Consider the following 19960-nt stretch of genomic DNA (forward strand, 5'->3'; position numbering starts at 1 on the left):
AGGACTAATGCTCATCGGAAAATGACTAGGGGTGCTGGCATCCCTATGTTCTTTTTAAACGTTCCCCCCCAAGCAAAAATGCCCCTAAGATGTATTCTGGAGAATTAGGACCAATTTGACCCTCAGATGCTAAGAAAGAAAAGACTTATATTCTTCTGCAGTACCCCTGGCCACCATATCCTCTTCAAGAGGGAGAAACCTGCCCTCCAAGGGAAGTATAAATTATAACACCATCTTACAGCTAGACTTCTTTTGTAGAAAATAGGGCAAATGGAGTGAAGTGCCATATGGCAAACTTTCTTTTCATTAAGAGACAACTCGCAATTATGTTAAAAGTGTAACTTATGCCCTACAGGAAGCCCTCAGAGTCTACCTCCCTGCCCTGGCATTCCCCCGGCTCCTTCCCCAACTAATAAGGACCCCCCTTCAACACAAATGGTGCAAAAGGAGATAGAGAAAGGGGTAAACAATGAACCAAAGAGTGCCAATATTCCCTGATTATGCCCCCTCGAAGCGGTGGGAGGAGGAGAATTCGGCCCAGAGTGCGTGTACCTTTTTCCCTCTCAGACTTGAAGCAAATTAAAATAGACCTAGGTAAATTCTCAGATAACCCTGATGGCTATGTTGATGTTTTACAAGGGTTAGGACAATCCTTTGATCTGACACGGAGAGGCATAATGTTACTGCTAGATCAGACACTAACCCCAAATGAGAGAAGTGCCGCTATAACTACAGCCCGAGAGTTTGGCAATCTCTGGTATCTCAGTTAGGTCAAAGATAGGATGACAACAGAGGAAAGAGAACAATTCCCCCAGGCCAGCAGGCAGTTCCCAGTGTAGACCCTCACTGGGACGCAGAATCAGAACATGGCGATTGGTGCCGCAGACATTTGCCAACTTGCATGCTGGAAGGACTAAGGAAAACTAGGAAGAAGCCTATGAATTATTCAATGATGTCCACTATAACACAGGGAAAGGAAGAAAATCCTACTGCCTTTCTGGAGAGACTAAGGGAGGCATTGAGGAAGCATACCTCCCTGTCACCTGAATCAATTGAAGGCCAACTAATTTTAAAGGGTAAGTTTATCACTCAGCTGCAAACATTAGAAAAAAACTTCAGAAGTCCGCCTTAAGCCCGGAGCAAAACTTAAACTGAGAACTTGGCAACCTCAGTTTTTATAATAGTGATCAGGAGGAGCAGGCAGAACGGGACAAACGGGATAAAAAGAAGGCCACCGCTTTAGTCGTGGCCTTCAGGCAAGCGGACTTTGGAGGCTCTGGAAAAGGGAAAGGCTGGGCAAATTGAATGCCTAATAGGGCTTTGCTTCCAGTGAGGTCTACAAGGACACTTTAAAAAAGATTGTCCGAATAGTAAGAAGCCACCCCCTCATCCATGCCCCTTATTTCAGGGGTATCACTGGAAGGCCCACTGCCCCAGGGGATGAAGGTCCTCTGAGTCAGAAGCCACTAACCAGATGATCCAGCAGCAGGACTGAGGGTGCCTGGGGCAAGCGCCAGCCCCTGGCATCACCCTCCCCAGGTATGCTTGACCATTGAGGGCCAGGAGGTTAACTGTCTGCTGGACACTAGCGCGGCCTTCTCAGTCTTATTCTCCTGTCCCGGACAACTGTCCTCCACATCTGTCACTATCCGAAGGGTCCTAGGACAGGCAGTCACTAGATACTTCTCCCAGCCACTAAGTTGTGACTAGGGAACTTTACTCTTTTCATATGCCTTTCTAATTATGCCTGAAAGCCCCATTCCCTTGTTAGGGAGAGACATTCTAGCAAAAGCAGGGGCCGTTATACACTAGAATTAGGAGAAGAAAAAAGGGTAAATATCTATACAGACTCTAAGTATGCTTACCTAGTCCTCCATGCCCAAGCAGCAATATGGAGAGAAAGGGAATTCCTAACTTCTGAGGGAACACCTATCAAACATCAGGAAGCCATTAGGAGATTATCATTGGCTGTACAGAAACCTAAAGAGGTGGCAGTCTTACACTGCCAGGGTCATCAGAAAGGAAAGGAAAGGGAAATAGAAGGGAACCGCCAAGTGGATATTGAAGCCAAAAGAGCCACAAGGTGGGACCCTCCATTAGAAAGGCTTATAGAAGGACCCCTAGTATAGGGTAATCCCCTCCATGCCGCTATACTACCAGTAGCTCCCCTTACCAAGAGCTATGGAGAATGCGGCTTCCCGGAAATATTGAAGCACCATCGTATAGGAGTTTTTCTAAAGGAAACCCCACTTTCAGCCCCACACCCATATGCCCCTGCACTTCAGGCCATATATTTCAATCCCTGTATCTTTAACCTCCTTGTTAGGTTTGTCTTTTCCAGAATCAAAGCTGTAAAACTACAAATGTTCTTCAAATGGAGCCCCAGATGCAGTCCATGACTAAGATCTACCGGGGATCCCTGGACCGGCCTGCTAGCTCATGCTCTGATATAGATGACATCAAAGGCACCCCTCCCGAGGAAATCTCAACTGCATGACCCCTACTATGCCCCAGTTCAGCAAGAAGCAGTTAGAGCAGTCGTCGGCCAACCTCCCCAACAGCACTTGGGTTTTCCTGTTGAGAGAGGGGACTGAGAGACAGGACTAGCTGGATTTCTTAGGCTGACTAAGAATTCCTAAGCCTAGCTAGGGAAGGTGACCACACGCACGTTTAAACAGGGGCTTGTAACTCAGCTCAAGCCCGACCAATCAGGTAGTAAAGAGGGCTCACTAAAATACAAAATAGGCTAAAAGCAGGAGGTAAAGAAATAGTCAAATCATATATCGCCTGAGAACACAGGGGGAGGGACAATGATTGGGATATAAACCCAGGCATTCGAGCAGGGAGCGGCAACCCCCTTTGGGTCCCCTCCCATCATATGGGAGCTCTGTTTCCACTCTATTAAATCTTGCAACTGAAAAACAAACAAAAAAAAGACAGTTTTGCTCTGTCCCCCAGGCTAGAGTGCAGTGGCGCGATCTCGGCTTACTGCAACCTCTGCCTCTTGGGTTCAAGCGATTCTCGTGCCTCAGCCTCGTGAGTAGCTGGGATTACAGGCACGTACCACCACGCCCAGCTAATTTTTGCATTTTTAGTAGAGACAGGGTCTCACCATGTTGGCCAAGCCAGTCTCGAACTCCTAGCTTCAAGTGATCTGCCTGCTTCAGCCTCCCAAAGTGCTGAAATTACAGGCTTGAGCCACAGTACCCAGCCTATTAAAATTTCTGATGGAAAATTTTACATGTCACTTAAAAATACATATAAGCAGGCACCAAATTTAGAGGGATTAAAAGCAAAAATTTTGAAGACCACCATGGTAGACACTGTGGTTGATCAGAGCAGTGCTGGGAAAATACACTTGACCTCCCAGAACTATGTGGCATGTCCCCAGTTAAGGCCATTCATTTAGGACTTAGACCTGAGGAATTTATGATAACCAATAACTTCTGAACTTCTGCTTTAAAAAATGTTAGCAGAATTTTTGTTCAAATGGTAGAACAAGCTATCATTTAAGGGAAATGAGCACTCTATCTCCAGATTTCTCAACTCTGCTAAATAAGACTGAACTTGGAGGATTCCATATAAGGTAATTTTCTACTTTAAAACTCTATGAGTCAGGCCAGATCAGTGGCTCACACCTGTAATCCCAATGCTTTGGGAGGCCAAGCAAGAGGGTCACTTGAGGCTAGGCGTTCAAGGCTGCAGTGAGCTGTGATCATGCCACTGTACTTCAGCCTGGGCAACAGAGCAAGACCTTGTCTCTAAAGAAATAAAAATAAATAGAACCTCTATGAGTCAATAGAAATAATCTAAAGCAGATGCTTCGATAAAGTGAACACCTGACTTGATAAAATAACTGCAATGCAGATGTGGTAATTTATAGTATTGTGTCAATATCTGAAGCTGTCTTGAATGTAATAATTATAATGCAAATTAAAATGTAGAAATTCAAAAATTGTGTATGACATACGTCTAAAATGGTAGGTTCAGCTTTCACAAGAATAGCTAGATTTTGAGTAGTACTGGACAGTACATACCACCCTCAGAAATTTGAAATATGAACTCACAAGATTTAGGCATTACAGAATTTAGAGTTGAAAGAAATAGATTTGAGTCATATCTACACTTCCTAATTTCAAAGCTCACTCTCTTCTACTGCCAGGCATTGGAACCTTGAAAAGACAAATAAGCTTTGCCTTCCTTCCTAGTTCATTATGAACAAACTATCAATAAAAACCATCCTGTTCAGCCAGTTTCTCAGAGCAACCGTGGGAGTCACAGCAGGTAAAGTGGACTTCTTAATTTGCAAACTTTTAAGGGTTGTATTATTTATTACTTGTTATTTTTCTCAGGGGAGGCCTTGGGTAGAAATTACCTCGATATAGAATGAAAAATGTTTACCTGGAAAATGTGTAGGATGAAGAGAATAGAAACCAGTAATTAAAATATCAATTGGTATGTACTATAATAATTTCAATAATGCAAGTAAGCTGTTGGTAAATATACTATGATTTTCCTTTCAGTAATTTTACTGGATACTAAGTATTAACACCAAGTAACAACGTTAGGGAAGATTACAAGTATAGGAGTGAGGTTTCGTGTTTTGTCCCTTCTTGTTTCTTATTGCCTGCTGACTTACACATGTTGTTGAGTGACTGCCCTTCAGAGATGGGGTCCTACTATGTTGCCCAGGCTGGTCTCGAACTCCTGGGCTCAAGTGATCCTCCTGCCTTGGCCTCCCAAAATTCTGGGATTACAGGCATGAGCCACCATGCCCGGCTACTTTTAAATATTTTATTGAAAAACTCTTGGTGTTTATTCTTTCCCTTGCAAGCATTCTTTACTAACTCTTTTTCTGGCATCTTCTAAAATTCTGTTTTTAAGATTTTTTTTTTTCAAATGTCCAATGATTTTAGGGAAATGAATTAAACAATTGAGTTTCTTCAGACACAATTCATTCCAAATGACCTGAGGAAAGAACAAAGTATTTAGACTTCATTTCCTGGTCAGTGAGGGATCTCTGTGAGAACTTGTATTTCACATAGATGTTTGTCCTACATCAAAAGTTGCATATTTCCACAGTTCTTCTGTCACCATGAAGGGGACCTGCTCAGATGCCATCCTTGTTCTAGCTACCTCCATGTGGATGGCCTTTGCAATTGGTGAGTTATGTGTCCTTGCTCTGCCCACATTTTCTGCAGTAAATCTAGAATCATGGGAAAATTAGAGATGGAAGTGGAAGTGCTGTTCAGTTTTATTTAATCCTAATTTCTCATGTTACAAATGTAGAAATTAAAACCCAGAGAAAGGATTCATACAATGTTGTTACTATCAAAGCTGGGATTTGAATCCAAACCATCCAAGTCCAGGAACATTGAACTTTCCAAAATGCCAGGTTACTACCTAAGATATTTAAACCTCAGAAATGTACATTTCTAGAGCTTGTATATTTACATATCTCAAATCAAAAAAAGAAACTCATTAGACTATGTGAAAGTAGACTCAGATATTATTCTGGTTAATGGCGGGTTTTAGCAAAAGTTGTGCTTATAGTTAACTGTAGGGAATCTCTGAAGGCCTCAACATGTTTTTCTATTTGATTTCTGCAACTCTTTCCTACTTGTCTTCAATCTCTTACTTTCCATTGGTATGGTGTCTCACTTAAAACATTTTCTTCAAGGCTCTCACATCTTAGGAGAGTTCTGTAACAAGCTGAAAACTATTTTTCATGACTCTCATATCTTACGTAAAAAACAAATAAACCTGGTCCCTCTCCTCCCCTTCCCTCTCCAATTTAATCATCTGTTGATAAATCTAGGTATATTTCTACACTTCCTCACCTTTCATTCAATCCTCACCCCCACTGCTACTGAGCATATCAGCCATTGGCATCAGCCTCCCTGCAAGCCTGCTGTGTTCCCTTCTGGCTGAGTCTCATCCTCTGTCGGGAACACACCATAACTCAACCAAAGTGGACCACTCCATCTTTCTTGCAAATCACCCTTTCCTTGTTCTCGTAGTTGTGTGGCCTTATATTTTTTCCTCAAACCTATTTCTCCCCGTATGCCCATAACCAGTGACTAAGTTCAGTTGATAGAACACTTCATATATCATGTAAATTCATGCTTGTCCACATTTCCACAACAGTGACTTCCTCAGTGAAGGTTCTCATCATTTCATGAAAATATTTTTTTATTCTCCTTAACCGTTCCCTTTGCCTGTAACTTGACTTACTCTAACCCGTGTACCACTGCTACAATAGTTGTCATTTTTAGTGCAAATCTTATCTTAGTTCTGCTGTAATAAACACAAAGCCTTTGTGATGTGGCCCTTACTACTATGTTGGGTTTCCCAGCACCCATTTATTTACATATCCAATAAATATATACTGTGTGTTGATCTTAATGCCAGTAACTGGGCTAGACACGGGTTATGTGTCAGGAGTGGTACCTGAACACACCAGTGGTGGAAGATATATAGATATCACGGTTCATACCTAATATTAACACACTTTTTTTTTTTTTTGAGACAGAGTCTTGCTGTTACCCAGGCTGGAGTGCAGTGGTGTGATCTCGGCTCACTGCAACCTCCACCTCCTCGGTTCAAGCGAGTTTCCCACCTCAGCCCCCAAAGTGGCTGGAACAATATGCATGTGCCACCATGCCTGGCTAAATTTTTTTTATTTTTAGTAGAGACATGGTTTGACTATGTTGGCCAGGGTGGTCTCGAACACCTGACCTCGAGTGATCCATCTGGATTGGCCTCCTAAAGTGCTGAGATTACAGGCATGAGCCACCTCACCCAGCCACACTTTCATTTTTTTTCTTGAGACAAAGTCTCCCTCAGCTGCCCAAGATGGAGTGCAGTGGCACCATCTCAGATCACTGCAACCACTGCCTCCCAAGTTCAAGCGATTCTCCCATCTCAGCCTTCCAAGTAGCTGGGATTACAGGCATCCGCCATCATGCCCAGCCAATTTTTGTATTTTAGTAGAGACAGGATTTCACCATGTTGGTCAGGCTGGTCTCGAATTCCTGACCTCAAGTGACCCGTCAGCCTCGGCCTCACAACGTGCTGGGATTACAGGCATGAGCCACCGCGCCCGGCCAGGCCACACATTTTGATAAATGTTTCAAAAGGTAGGAACAGCAAGAATGTGTAGAACTTAAGCCATTGCCTATCTTTCCCCTCCTCTTCCCAGCGCAGTGTGATGGAAGATCTACTCTGGACATATATGGCCAAGATGAGTTTCTCTTCTCTCCCTAAGCTTACAGGGGGCAATGGTATATCTCCCTGGGAAGGACACGTCATCAACCTTTTTCATTCCTCCATACCTTTGTGTTGCTGAGGCTAAATTCCAGGAGAGTGAGTCCCAGAGGCAGGGTCCTCTTTTTTCCCACCCATCTCCTACTTGTGAGACTGAGGCTCCAACCCAGGTGAGGCAGACTGAGAGTAGTGGGGCCCTGATTGCCCTCACCCTAGCTTAGGTCAGCCCAGCATCTCAAAAAAAAAAAAAAAAAAAGAAAAGTAAAGAAAGGATGGTTGGGCATTGGTTGAGACCAGCCTGACCAACTTGGAGAAACCCCATCTCTACTAAAAATACAAAAGTTAGCCAGGCATGGTGGAGCATGCCTGTAATACCAGCCTCCCATCTCGGGAGGCTGAAGCAGGAGAATCACTTGAACCTGGGAGGCAGAGGTTGCAGTGAACTGCAGTGAACTGAGTTCGTACCATTGCACTCCAGCTTGGGTGACAAGAGTGAAACTCAGTCTCAAAAAAAAAAAAAAAAATTAGCCAGGCATGGTGGTGCAGACCTATAGTCCCAGCTACTGGGGAGGCTGAGGCAGGAGAATCTCTTGAACTAGGGAGGTGGAGGTTGCAGTGAGCCAGGAATGTACCAGTGCACTACAGCCTGGGCAACAGAGTGAGCTGCTGTCTCAAAAAAAAAAAAAAAAAAATTACAACATTACATTAAAAAATACTTACTTACTTAGTGCAACACAAACCAGTGAAGGAGGACTTGAGAAAAAAGGAGGCACACACAAAACAAAAAGTAAAATGGCAGGTGGAAGTCAATCCAACTATATCAATAAAAATGTTAAATGTGAATGAATTACACAATCCAGTCAAAAGGCAGAAACTGTCAGACTGAACAAAAAAAAAAAAAACCAACATCCAACTATATGCTTTATATGGAGATACTCCTTAGATTCAAAAACACAAATAAGCCGAAAGTAAAATGATGAGAAAAATATATCATGCAAACTGCAACCATAAAAATTTGGAATGGCTATACTAATGTCAGACAAAATACAGTTCAAAACAAAAATGTTACTACAAATGAAGAGAGACATGTTATGATAAAGGGTCAGTCTATCAGGAAGATAAAACAATTATGAACATATATGCACCTAAAAATAAGGCCCCAAATATATGAAGCAAAACTAACAGAATTGAAGGGAGAAATTGATAATACAACAATAATAGTTGGAGACATCACCTCAAACTTTTAATAATGGCTAAAACAACTAGACAGAAGACCAATAAGGAAATAGAAGACTAGAACAACACTATTAACCAAGTAGACCCAACAGACATCTACAGACTACACCATCCAACAACATCAGAATACACATACTGCTCAGGTGCACATGCAATGTTCTCCAGGATAGGCCATATCCTAGATCATAAAACAAGCCTCAATAAATCTAAAAGGATTGAAATCATGTAAAGTAATTTTCCTACTATATGGAAATGTTTATTTGAGTGTATTCTATATGTTCTCTAACATAGAGAACATATAGAAATGTAATATATTTGATAATAGCACAAAGGGGGTGAGTGGGAGCAACGTTGCTCTCACCACTACTATTTAACATTGTACTGGAGGTTCAAGCCAGGGTAATTAGGCAAGAGAAAATGAATAAAAGTTATCCAGATAGCATTGGAAGAAGTAAAATGATCTCTGTTTATAGATGACATAATTTTGTGAATAGAAAGTCCTAAGGAATACTCTAAAAACTGTTAGGGTTAATAGCAAGTTTGCAGAATACAAGAGCAATATACAAAAATCATTTGTATATCTATACACTACTAATGAACATCCTGAAAATGAAATTAAGAAAACAATTTCACTTACAATAGCATCAAAAATAATAAAATACCTAAGGATAATTTACTAAAGGAGGTGAAAGACTTGCGCACTGAAAACTACAAAACATTGATGAAAGAAATTAAAGAAGACCTAAACCAACATAAAGATATCCCATCTTCATGGATTGGAAGACTTAACATTGTTAAGATGGCAATACTCTAGAAATCAATCTACAGATTCCATGCAAATCCTATCAAAACCACAGCTGGCTTTTTTGCAGAAATGGAAAAGCTGATCCTAAAATTCATATGGAAAAGCAAAAGACTGACAACAGACAAAACAATCTCAAAAAAAAAAAAAAAAAAAAAAAAAAACAAAGTTGAAGTACTCACACTTTTGAATTTCAAAGCTTACTACAAAGTTATAGACATCAAGACAGTTTGGTACTAGCATGAGAATAGAAATACAGGTCAATGTTTGAGTCATACGTTTTATGAAAAAGAAAAAGAAATACAGATCAATAAAATCTAAGAATCCAGGGGAAAAACACCTTACATTTGGAGTGAATTGATTTTAACAAGGTCTGAAGACAATTCAGTGGACAATAATCTTTTTAAACAAATGCTGCTAGGACAAGTGGATATCTATATACAAAAGAATAAATTTGGACCTTTTCCTCACACCATGGACACAAATTATAATGCCTCGACATGGATCACGGAACTAAATGTAAGAGCTAAAATTATAAAACTATTAGAAGGAAACAATATGAGTGAATTTTGTGACCTTGAATTAGGCAAAGCCTTCTTAACAATGGCACCAAAGGCAGAAAGGAACAACAAAAACAAAAAGATCAATTGGACTTTTAAAAACTTTTGTGATTCAAATGATACCAATAAAGATACCAATATGGCCAGGAGTGGTGGCTCATGCCTGTAATCCCAGAACTTTAGGAGGCTGAGGTGGGCAGATCACCTGAGGTACTGCAAATACAAAAATTAGCTGGGCGTGGTGGTGCACACCTGTAATCCCAGCTACTCGGGTGGCTGAGTCACGAAAATTGCTTGAACCTGGGAGGTGGAGGTTGTAGTAAGCAGAGATCACGCCACTGCACTCCAGCCTGTGTGACAGAGCGAGACTCTGTCTCAAAAAACAAAACAAACAAAAACAACAGAGATACCACTTCATGCCTACTAGGATGGCTATAAGCAAAAAGAGAGATAATGACAAGCATTAGCAAAGATGTGAAGAAATTGAAGCCATCGTGCATTGCTGATGGGAATGTAAAATGCAGCTGCTTTGGAAAATAGCCTAGCAAGTCCTTAAAAGGTTTGAATATGACTGGTTATTCCACACTTTGTACATACTTAAGGGAAATAAAAACACATGCCCACACAAAAATGTGTGCATAAATATTCATAGCAGCTTTATTCATAATAGCAAAAAACTGAAAGCAACTCAAATGTCCATTAACTGATTAATGGATAAATAAAATGTGGACTATACATACATTGAATATTATTTAGCTATAAAAAGGAATGAAGTACTGATACAAGCTACAATATAGTTAGAACATTAAAACACGGACACAAAAAACCACATACTTCATTGCATGACTCCATTTATATGAAATGTCCAGAAAAGCAAATCTCCAGAAACAGAAAGTAGAGGCTGGGCTTGGTGGGACTTCATGCCTGTAATCCCAGAAATTTGAGAGGCTGACGTTGGCACATCACCTAAGGTCAGGAGTTCGAGACCAGCCTGGCCAGCACGGTGAAACCCCGTCTCTACTAAAAATACAAAAATTAGCTGGGCATGGTGGTGTGCACCTGTAATCCCAGCTACTTGGAAGGCTGAGACAGGAGAATCACTGGAACCCAGGAGGCCGAGGTTGTAGTGAGCTGAGATCACACCACTGCACTCCAGCTTAGGCAACAGAGCGAGAGTCTGTCTAAAAAAACAAAAAGAAACAAAGTGGATTATTGTTTTTCAGGGGCGAGGGTGGGGCAGGAGGGAAATAGTTGGAAGAGGAACACGATAAATGACTGCTAATGGTTACAGGGTTTCTTTTTGGGGTGATGATGGCATAACTGTGAATATACTAAAAACCATCAAACTGTAAACTTTAGGTGAATTATTTAAAAAGAAAAAAAATCCTCTATATGATGGTAAAAATTGGTAAATTCGGCTGGGCACAGTGGCTTACATCTGTAATCCCAGCACTTTAGGAGGCTGAGTGGGAGAAATGCTTAAGCCCAGGAATTCCAGACCAGCCTGTACAACATAGTGAGACCTCAGCTCTACCAAAAAAATCAAGAAAATAAGTCGGTCATGGTGGTGCATGCCTGTAGTCCCAGCCACTTGGGAGGCTGAGGTAGGAGGATTACTTGAGCCCAGGTAGTTGAGGCTTCAGTGAGCTCATATCATGTCAATGCACTCCAGCCTGGGTGACAGAGCAAGACTCTGTCTCAAAACTTTTTTTTTTTTTTTTTTTAAAGGAGTCTTGCTCTTTCGCCCAGGCTGGAGTGTAATGGTGCAATCTTGGCTCACTGCAACCTCTGCCTCCTGGGTTCAAGCCATTCTCCTCCCTCAACATCCCAAGTAGCTGGGACTACAGGCATGCACCACCATGCCTGGCTAATTTTTGTATTTTTAGTAGAGACTGGGTTTTACCATGTTGGCCAGGCTGGTCAAAACATTTTTTTAAAATCTGGTAAAATTCTATGATATGTGAATTATACTCAAGAAAGCTGGTATATATGAGAGTTGGTAACATATTATACATATTATATACTATAAAATTATATCATGTGATTATAATATATACTTATATAAAATTTTATATACATACGTAATTGCAAAGACTGCTTTGGATTGAATATGTAAGCCTTAATGAAACTCAGCATCTTTTAGGGCATCTCAATATAATGAATTCATGGTCATTTGTAACTTAGAGCATGTTTACTAAAAATAACTGACAAGGATTATAGAAGTTGTTACTTATGAAATGGAAGGGCTAGAATTAAGAATTCCATTTTACAAGAAGGTAAAGGCAGGTATTTCCTGATTCTTTGCTCCTTTAGAGGGCAGCTTGCATCAAAGAGGAGCCCAGCCTCTTCTGATGGGGTTTGATGCTTCCTGTGTGCCAACTAGGGCTCCCCTCATCTTACCTTTTTCCCTGAGGGCAGAAGACAGAGAAGCAACTTTTCTGTATGTGCTTTTGTCTTCCAGACTTCCCCCTTCCTATGGCCTCTGAAAGAGGTCAGCTAGACAAAACAATAGTGAGTACTGCTTCCTTGGTTCCCAAGAACAGGAATGGGGAGAGAGCCAGTTTCCCCAAAAGCCCCAGCTCTTTCTTCTGGGAGGTGGGCAGTGGAGGGGGCTTGCATGGGAATAACAGAACAATAAAAGCTGAGTCACCAAGTATGTGTAGCACATTTTATACGTTCCTGAGCCCTCTTCTCAAGGGTTCTCCCAATCGGTTTACATAACTCACCTGTGGGGTAGAAAGCAAGTATTTTGCACCAATAAATGGATGAGGATGTCTTGGCACAAATTCAGGTAGGTCCTATGCCACAGTGGATACTCTTTCCACCATGATATGCCAGGCATACCCACTGCCTCCCTCACACCAAGGCCCTATGAGGTATTTTCTCCATCTCCTTCCTTCGATGTCTTCAACCTGCTGTGACAAGTTTGAGCCCCGGCCATCTGAGGCACCACATATGATAATGTTCATCAGAATTTTTTTTTTTTGAGATGGAGTCTTGCTCTGTTGCCCAGGCTGGAGTGCAGTGGCACGATCCCAGCTCACTGCAACCTGCGCCTCCCGGGTTCAAGTGATTCTTCTGCCTCAGCCGCCCCAGTAGCTTGGACTACAGGTGCATGCCACCACACCCAGCTAATTTTTGTATTTTTAGTAGAGATGGGGTTTCACCATGTTGGCCAGGCTGGTCTCAAACTCCTGACCTTGTGGTCTGCCCACCTTGGCCTCCCAAAGTGCTGGGAGTACAGGCGTGAGCCGCCATGCCTGGCTCTTCATCAGAAATTTTAACCTGGAAAGACATTTCCCTACTTTTGCTCTCTGTAACCTAACAATCACATTTTGGGGTTGGTACAAAAATATGAGTGTTAGGTTACAGAGGGCAGGTATTTTTATCTTTTTTTTTTTTTTTTTTGGAGACGGAGTCTCGCTCTGTCACCCAGGCTGGAGTGCAGTGGCGTGATCTCGGCTCACTGCAAGCTCCGCCTACCGGGTTCATGCCATTCTCCTGCCTCAGCCTCCCCAGCAGCTGAGACTACAGGATCTTGCCACCACTCCCGGCTAATTTTTTTGTATTTTTAGTAGAGACAGGGTTTCACCCTGTTAGCCAGGATGGTCTGGATCTCCTGACCTCGTGATCCGCCCGCCTTGGCCTCCCAAAGTGCTAGGATTACAGGTGTGAGCCACTGCGCCCGGCCGGTATTTTTATCTTAATAAAGAATTTATGGGAGACTGGAGAGTGCACAGATTATATATTATTTTACAATTATATACATATTGTGGGTGGTAACTGTTGGGGTCAAACACTGAGGCTTCTGAATCCTGTTCTCTGAACTCCTGGTCTAGTTCTCGTATTCCATCCACCTCCCAAGCTATACATAATAATGGCCAAAGGACCTGGATGAAAGTGTCTGAAGCAGTTGTGTGTGTCTCACCTTCAGGTTGAATGCCTCAAGAATATAAATAACTGCTGGTTTTTATCCTACATCAAGCCCAGTGAACCTATTTGTGGCAGTGACCAGGTTACCTACAGTAGTGACTGCCATCTCTGCTCCAAAATTCTGTAAGTCCTAATTTTGTTCTCCCTTTCTTTCAAGTCAAGAGGTTAAGGGTGGTCAAAAGAGGGTGATGACCTCAGCCCACTTCCTACATCATCCAATGAGATCTTCTCTCCAGACATTCCTCCAGTATTTGTTCCTCCCTTTCTTCCATCCCTCTCTGTGACCTCAAAAGGTACATGTGATCATTCAGACAATGCAGAAACAGAAATCCACTAAGGTGAGGGCACTGTGTGTGACCTGGACAAGCCTCAAGTGGAGGCACTCAGAAACAAGCAGCCACAGCATTTAGATAATGTGACCCTACATGAAGGTCATCCTCATGCCCCCTCAGGCCAAAGAACAGAAACAAAGAACAAAAAGAAGAGGAAGAGGAAGCTGGGTGAAGAATCTTCCTAGCAAATAGTTTATTGGTCCTAAAATGGATATTATTTTCCAAAACAACTTTCTTTTGCTTCCAACTTAGTATGTGGTTTAGTCTCTGCACCCATCACATGTTAGGAGCTTTGAGTAACACACAAGTGAAATGCCCAATTGTTGAGCCCCAAGGGGAATAGTGAGGAGCAGGGGTTTGTATTAAGGAAACTCCCTATAGAGTTAGGAGGATTCTCTGACATCTGCTTTCTCCTTTAAGGAGAAAAGCCACACCCTTGTCTAACTAAGGCTTACAGGTTGAGTGCAGTATCTTAAGAGAGAAAAGCAAAAACACAAGAGTAGATCAGAATTAAGTCTCTCTCCCCTTCCTCTTCTCAGCTTCTCCTTTAGAGAAGGAATAAGAATCTTCTTGATCAGGATAAGAGATATTTGGCTGGGCAGGATTGGACTTTCTTGTATTCTTGGCTGAATAAACGCTAAAGCTTACACTAGAACCCATACAAGAGTTGTAACGTAAACAACTTTGGTGTCAGCCTCAATCACTGCCACAGACGCCGACACCTGACAATCAGAAAGCATCACCTGGGGAATGCGCAGCATCACAGAGTCAAATGATGCTGGAACCAGGAGATATCTGAGAGATGGCCTCCAAAGAGCTCCCTTTCAGTGCATCTCAGAAATTATTCTGGCTGGGCGCGGTGGCTCACGCCTGTAATCCCAGCACTTTGGAAGGCTGAGGTGGGCGGATCACCTGAGGTCAGGAGTTCGAGACCAGCCTGGCCAATATGACGAAACCCTGTCTCTACTAAAAATACAAAAATTAGCCGGGTGTAGTGGTGCATGCCTGTAATCCCAGATACTCAGGAGGATGAGGCAGAAGACTCCCTTGAACCCAGGAGGCAGAGGTTGCAGTGAGCTGAGATTGCATCACTGCACTCCAGCCTGGGAGATAAAGCAAGACTCCGTCTCAAAAAAAAAGAAATTATTCTCTTAGAAGTTGCACTGGAGCTTACAAGTTAAATTTTAATTTATACCAATCTAATTTGGATTAATACCAACTGAATTACAAAAATTTTAAAAAATATTTTTGCCTGGAGGGGTGGCTCAAGCCTATAATCCCAACACTTTGGGAAGCTGAGGCAGAAGGATTGCTTGAGCCTAGGGATTTGGGACATGAGCAACATAGCAAGACCCTGTCTCTACAAAAAAATTAAAAAATTAGCCAGGCATGGTGGCACATGCCTGTAGTCTTAGCTACTTGGAAGTCAGGATGATTGCTTGAGCCCAGGAGTTCAAGGCTGCAGTGAGCCATGATGGTGCCACTGCACTCTAGCCTGGGCAACAGAGCAAAGTTCTTTTGAGACAGGCAGATCAGGAGGTCAGGAGATCGAGACCATCCTGGCTAACACGGTGAAACCCCGTCTCTACTAAAAATACAAAAAATTAGCTGGGCGTGGTGGCGGGCGCCTGTAGTCCCAGCTACTCAGGAGGCTCAGGCAGGAGAATGGCGTGAACCAGGGAGGTGGAGCTTGCAGTGAGCCAAGATCACGCCACTGCACTCCAGCCTGGGTGACAAAGTGAGACTCCGTCTCAAATAAATAAATAAATAAATAAATAAATAAATGCTCCTTTTTTTTTTTATTTTTTGAGACGTAGTTTCACTTTTGTTGCCCATGCTGGAGTGCAATGCTGTGGTCTCGGCTCACTGCAACCTCTGCCTCCTGGGTTCAAGTGATTCTCCTGCCTCAGCTTCCCGAGTAGCTGGGATTACAGGCGCACACCAACACACCTAACTAATTTTTGTATTTTTGTAGAGATGGGGTTTCACCGTGTTGGCCAGGCTGGTCTCAAACTCCTGACCTCAGGTGATCCACCCGCCTCGGCCTCCCAAAGTGCTGGGATTACAGGTTTGAGCCACTACGCCCAGCCAAAAAATGCTGTTCTTAAATAGCTCCATTCTCCCCATCCTTCTTTGAACTGTTTTTGTTATACAAATTACATCTTTATTCATTGTACACCCATTCACACAGATTTATAATTGTTTTATGCAGTTGCCTCTTAGATAGGAGAGAAAGATTCACAAACAAAAATATGTTTATACTGTCTATTATTTTCCTATATAGTTACTTTAACTGGCTCTTTATTTCTTCACGTGAATTCAAGTTTCTGCTTATGATCCTTTCATTTTAGCCTGAAGGACTGTTTAGTATTTTGTAGGTCTGCTAGCAACAAATTGCCTCAATTCTTCTTTATCTAGACATATCTTAATTTCACCTTTCTTTCTGAAGAATAGTTTGGTGGGCATAGAATTCTTGGTTGGCTGTCATTTTCTTTTCTTTTATTTATTCATTTATTTATGAGACCAAGTCTCACTCTGTCACCCAGGTTAGAGTGCAGTGGCATGATTGTGGCTCACTGCAGCCTTGACCTCCTGGGCTGAAGTGATCCTCCCACCTCAGCCTTCTGAGTAGCTAGGACTACAGGCACACCCCACCATGTTCACCTAAATTTTTTTTTGTATTTTTGGTAGAGACAGGTTTTCACCATGTTGCCCAGGCTGGTCTTGAACTCCTGAGCTCAAGCAGTCCACCCTCCTCCACCTCCCAAAGTGCTGGGATTATAGGTGTGAGCCACCGTGCCTGGCCACCTCTCATTTTCTTTCAGCATTTTGACTGTCATCCCACTGCTTCCAGCCTCCATAACTCCTGATGGAGGAATCACATGAATTCATCAGAATTCATGGAGGCTAGAAGCAGTATGAGGATCATTTACATGTGATGATTCACTTCTCCCTTTCTGCTTTTCGGATTCTCTCTTTGCCTTTGTCTTTTGGCAGTTTTATAATGATTTGTCTATGTGTGGCTCTATTAGAATGTATCCTATTGTAAGTTTTTTGAACTTATTGGTTGAACAGTTTTTCATCAAACTTGGGGAATTTCAGCCATTATTTTTCCAAGTATTCTTTTGCCTTTTCTCTCTCTCCTCTCCCTGAGGGATTCCCTTTATGTATATGTTGACGCCCTTGACAGTATCCCACACTTCTCTGTGGCTATGTTCATTTTTTTCCCAATTTGAATTGGGTTTTATCTTATTGGTTATGTGAGGCATTTTAACCCATTTTGTTCTTTTTTCTTTATAATTATTTTTCTTTCTTTTCCTCAAACTGGATACTATTCATTGGCCTATCTTCAAGCAAATTTGACTCTTTCTTCTGTCTGCTCAAATCTTGTATGAGCCCCTCCAGGGAATTTTTCATTCTAGGTCATTGTAATTTTCAACTTTAGAATTTTTATTCAGGTTCTTAAAAAATTTTTTCTGTCTCTTTATTGATATTCTCTATTTGGTGAGACATCATTCTCATACTTGCCTTTAGTTCTTTGTTCTTTACATATGGTTTCCTTCAGTTCTTTTTTTTTTTTTTTTTTTTTGAGATGGAGTCTCACTCTGTTATCCAGGCTGGAGTGCAGTGGCATGATCTTGGCTCACTGCAACCTCTGCCTCCTGGATTCAAGCAATTATCCTATCTCAGCCTCCCAAGTAGCTTGGATTACAGGCTTGTGCCATCACGTCCCACTAATTTTTGTAGTTTTAGTAAAGACAGGATTTCACCATGTTGGTCAGGCTGGTCTTGAACTCCTGACCACAAGTGATCCACCTGCCTCAGCCTCCCAAAGTGTTAGGATTACAGGAATGAGCCACTACACCCAGCCCAGTTCTTTAAACATAAGTAAAATAGCTGATTTAAAATGTCTTGTAAGTCCAACATCTAGGCTTCCTCAGTGACAGATTCCATTGAATGACTTTTATCCTATATATGAGCCATACTTTCTTTTCCTTTGTATGTGCCATGACTATTTTGTTGAAAATTGAATATTTTAAATAATATAATGTGGCAACTCTGGAAATCAGATTCTCGCCTCTATCCAAGGTTTGTTGCTGTTATTTGTTGTTGTTGCCATTTGTTAGTTTAGTGACTTCTGAAATAATCCTGTAAAGTATACATTTTTTGTCATGTATGGCCATTGATCTGGTCCTGCTCATTATCTTAGTATCAGCTAATGATTGGACAAAAATTTCCTTAAATGGCTGGAACCAATAAATCTCCCAGTCTTTGACAACAAAAACTTTGTTTGTGCACTGGGGCATGTCTCTACTCAACCAGGAAGTTTAAAGCTACACTTTAGTGTTCACTGGATGTTTGCACAGACCCACAAGATTAGTTAGAGATGAGATGTTGGGACTTTCTCTGGTCTTTTCTGAGCATGCAGAAAGCCTTACACTGGCTGCAAGGCCTTCTGTATTTCCAGTAACATGTTAGAGCTTTTCAAAACCTCCTGTGGACATCTCATTGCCTAACTTACTTTTAAGCTCTTGGTTAACCTATTGTTTTTCACAACTGTTACACACCATGCAGCAGCCATGATGTTAAACAGTTGCCTCTGATTGTTTTCAACAAGTTTTCCCAGTGAAAAGGCTGTTTGCACCAAGAGAGGTTTGAGTATGGTCAAATAAAAGCCTTGCAAATGGGTCTTTCAGAGAACCACCCAGACAGGTCAAATAATGACAATTCTCTGGTAATGGTGCATTGAAGGCATTCCAACACCAGTCTTCTCCCTCCAGGTACTGCCAGGCTGCTTGTTTTCACCATAATTGTGGGTGGTTGTTTTTCTTTTTTTTTTTTCTTTCTTTCTTTTTTTTTATTATTTTTTATTATTTATTTATTTATTTATTTATTTTTAATTTATTATTATTATACTTTAGGTTTTAGGGTACATGTGCGCAATGTGCAAGTTAGTTACATATGTATACATGTGCCATGCTGGTGCGCTGCACCCACTAACTCGTCATCTAGCATTAGGTATATCTCCCAATGCTATCCCTCCCCACTCCCCCCACCCCACAACAGTCCCCACAGTGTGATATTCCCCTTCCTGTGTCCATGTGTTCTCATTGTTCAGTTCCCACCTATGAGTGAGAATATGCGGTGTTTGGTTTTTTGTTCTTGTGATAGTTTACTGAGAATGATGATTTCCAATTTCATCCATGTCCCTACAAAGGACATGAACTCATCATTTTTTATGGCTGCATAGAATTCCATGGTGTATATGTGCCACATTTTCTTAATCCAGTCTATCATTGTTGGACATTTGGGTTGGTTCCAAGTCTTTGCTATTGTGAATAATGCCACAATAAACATACGTGTGCATGTGTCTTTATAGCAGCATGATTTATAGTCCTTTGGGTATATACCCAGTAATGGGATGGCTGGGTCAAATGGAATTTCTAGTTCTAGATCCCTGAGGAATCACTACACTGACTTCCACAAGGGTTGAACTAGTTTACAGTCCCACCAACAGTGTAAAAGTGTTCCTATTTCTCCACATCCTCTCCAGCACCTGTTGTTTCCTGACTTTTTAATGATTGCCATTCTAACTGGTGTGAGATGATATCTCATTGTGGTTTTGATTTGCATTTCTCTGATGGCCAGTGATGGTGAGCATTTTTTCATGTGTTTTTTGGCTGCATTAAATGTCTTCTTTTGAGAAGTGTCTATTCATGTCCTTTGCCCACTTTTTGATGGGGTTGTTTGTTTTTTTCTTGTAAATTTGTTTGAGTTCATTGTAGATTGTGGATATTAGCCCTTTGTCAGATGAGTAGGTTGCAAAAATT

The 19960-nt window shown here is 41.7% G+C and overlaps 1 protein-coding gene across 2 annotated transcripts in view; it reads left to right on the forward strand.

Annotated features, from left to right (window-relative positions):
• Nucleotides 1-19960, forward strand: part of SPINK8 (serine peptidase inhibitor Kazal type 8 (putative)) — a 35529-nt gene that overhangs the window by 215 nt on the left and 15354 nt on the right. Inside the window, exons 2-6 of one of the 2 annotated variants that reach the window (XM_054481796.1) lie at nucleotides 971-1076; nucleotides 4163-4284; nucleotides 5083-5162; nucleotides 12326-12375; nucleotides 13799-13920. In XM_054481796.1, the coding sequence (XP_054337771.1) occupies nucleotides 5096-5162; nucleotides 12326-12375; nucleotides 13799-13920 (239 nt within the window). In that variant the 5' untranslated portion in view covers nucleotides 971-1076; nucleotides 4163-4284; nucleotides 5083-5095. Of the gene's footprint in view, nucleotides 1-970; nucleotides 1077-2290; nucleotides 3587-4162; nucleotides 4285-5082; nucleotides 5163-12325; nucleotides 12376-13798; nucleotides 13921-19960 lie in introns of those variants that run through there. The other variant, XM_054481795.1, reaches the window with a different exon arrangement.

Source organism: Pongo pygmaeus, chromosome 2 (genome assembly GCF_028885625.2).
Source record: "Pongo pygmaeus isolate AG05252 chromosome 2, NHGRI_mPonPyg2-v2.0_pri, whole genome shotgun sequence".
In the NCBI taxonomy this organism is placed as follows: domain Eukaryota; kingdom Metazoa; phylum Chordata; class Mammalia; order Primates; family Hominidae; genus Pongo; species Pongo pygmaeus.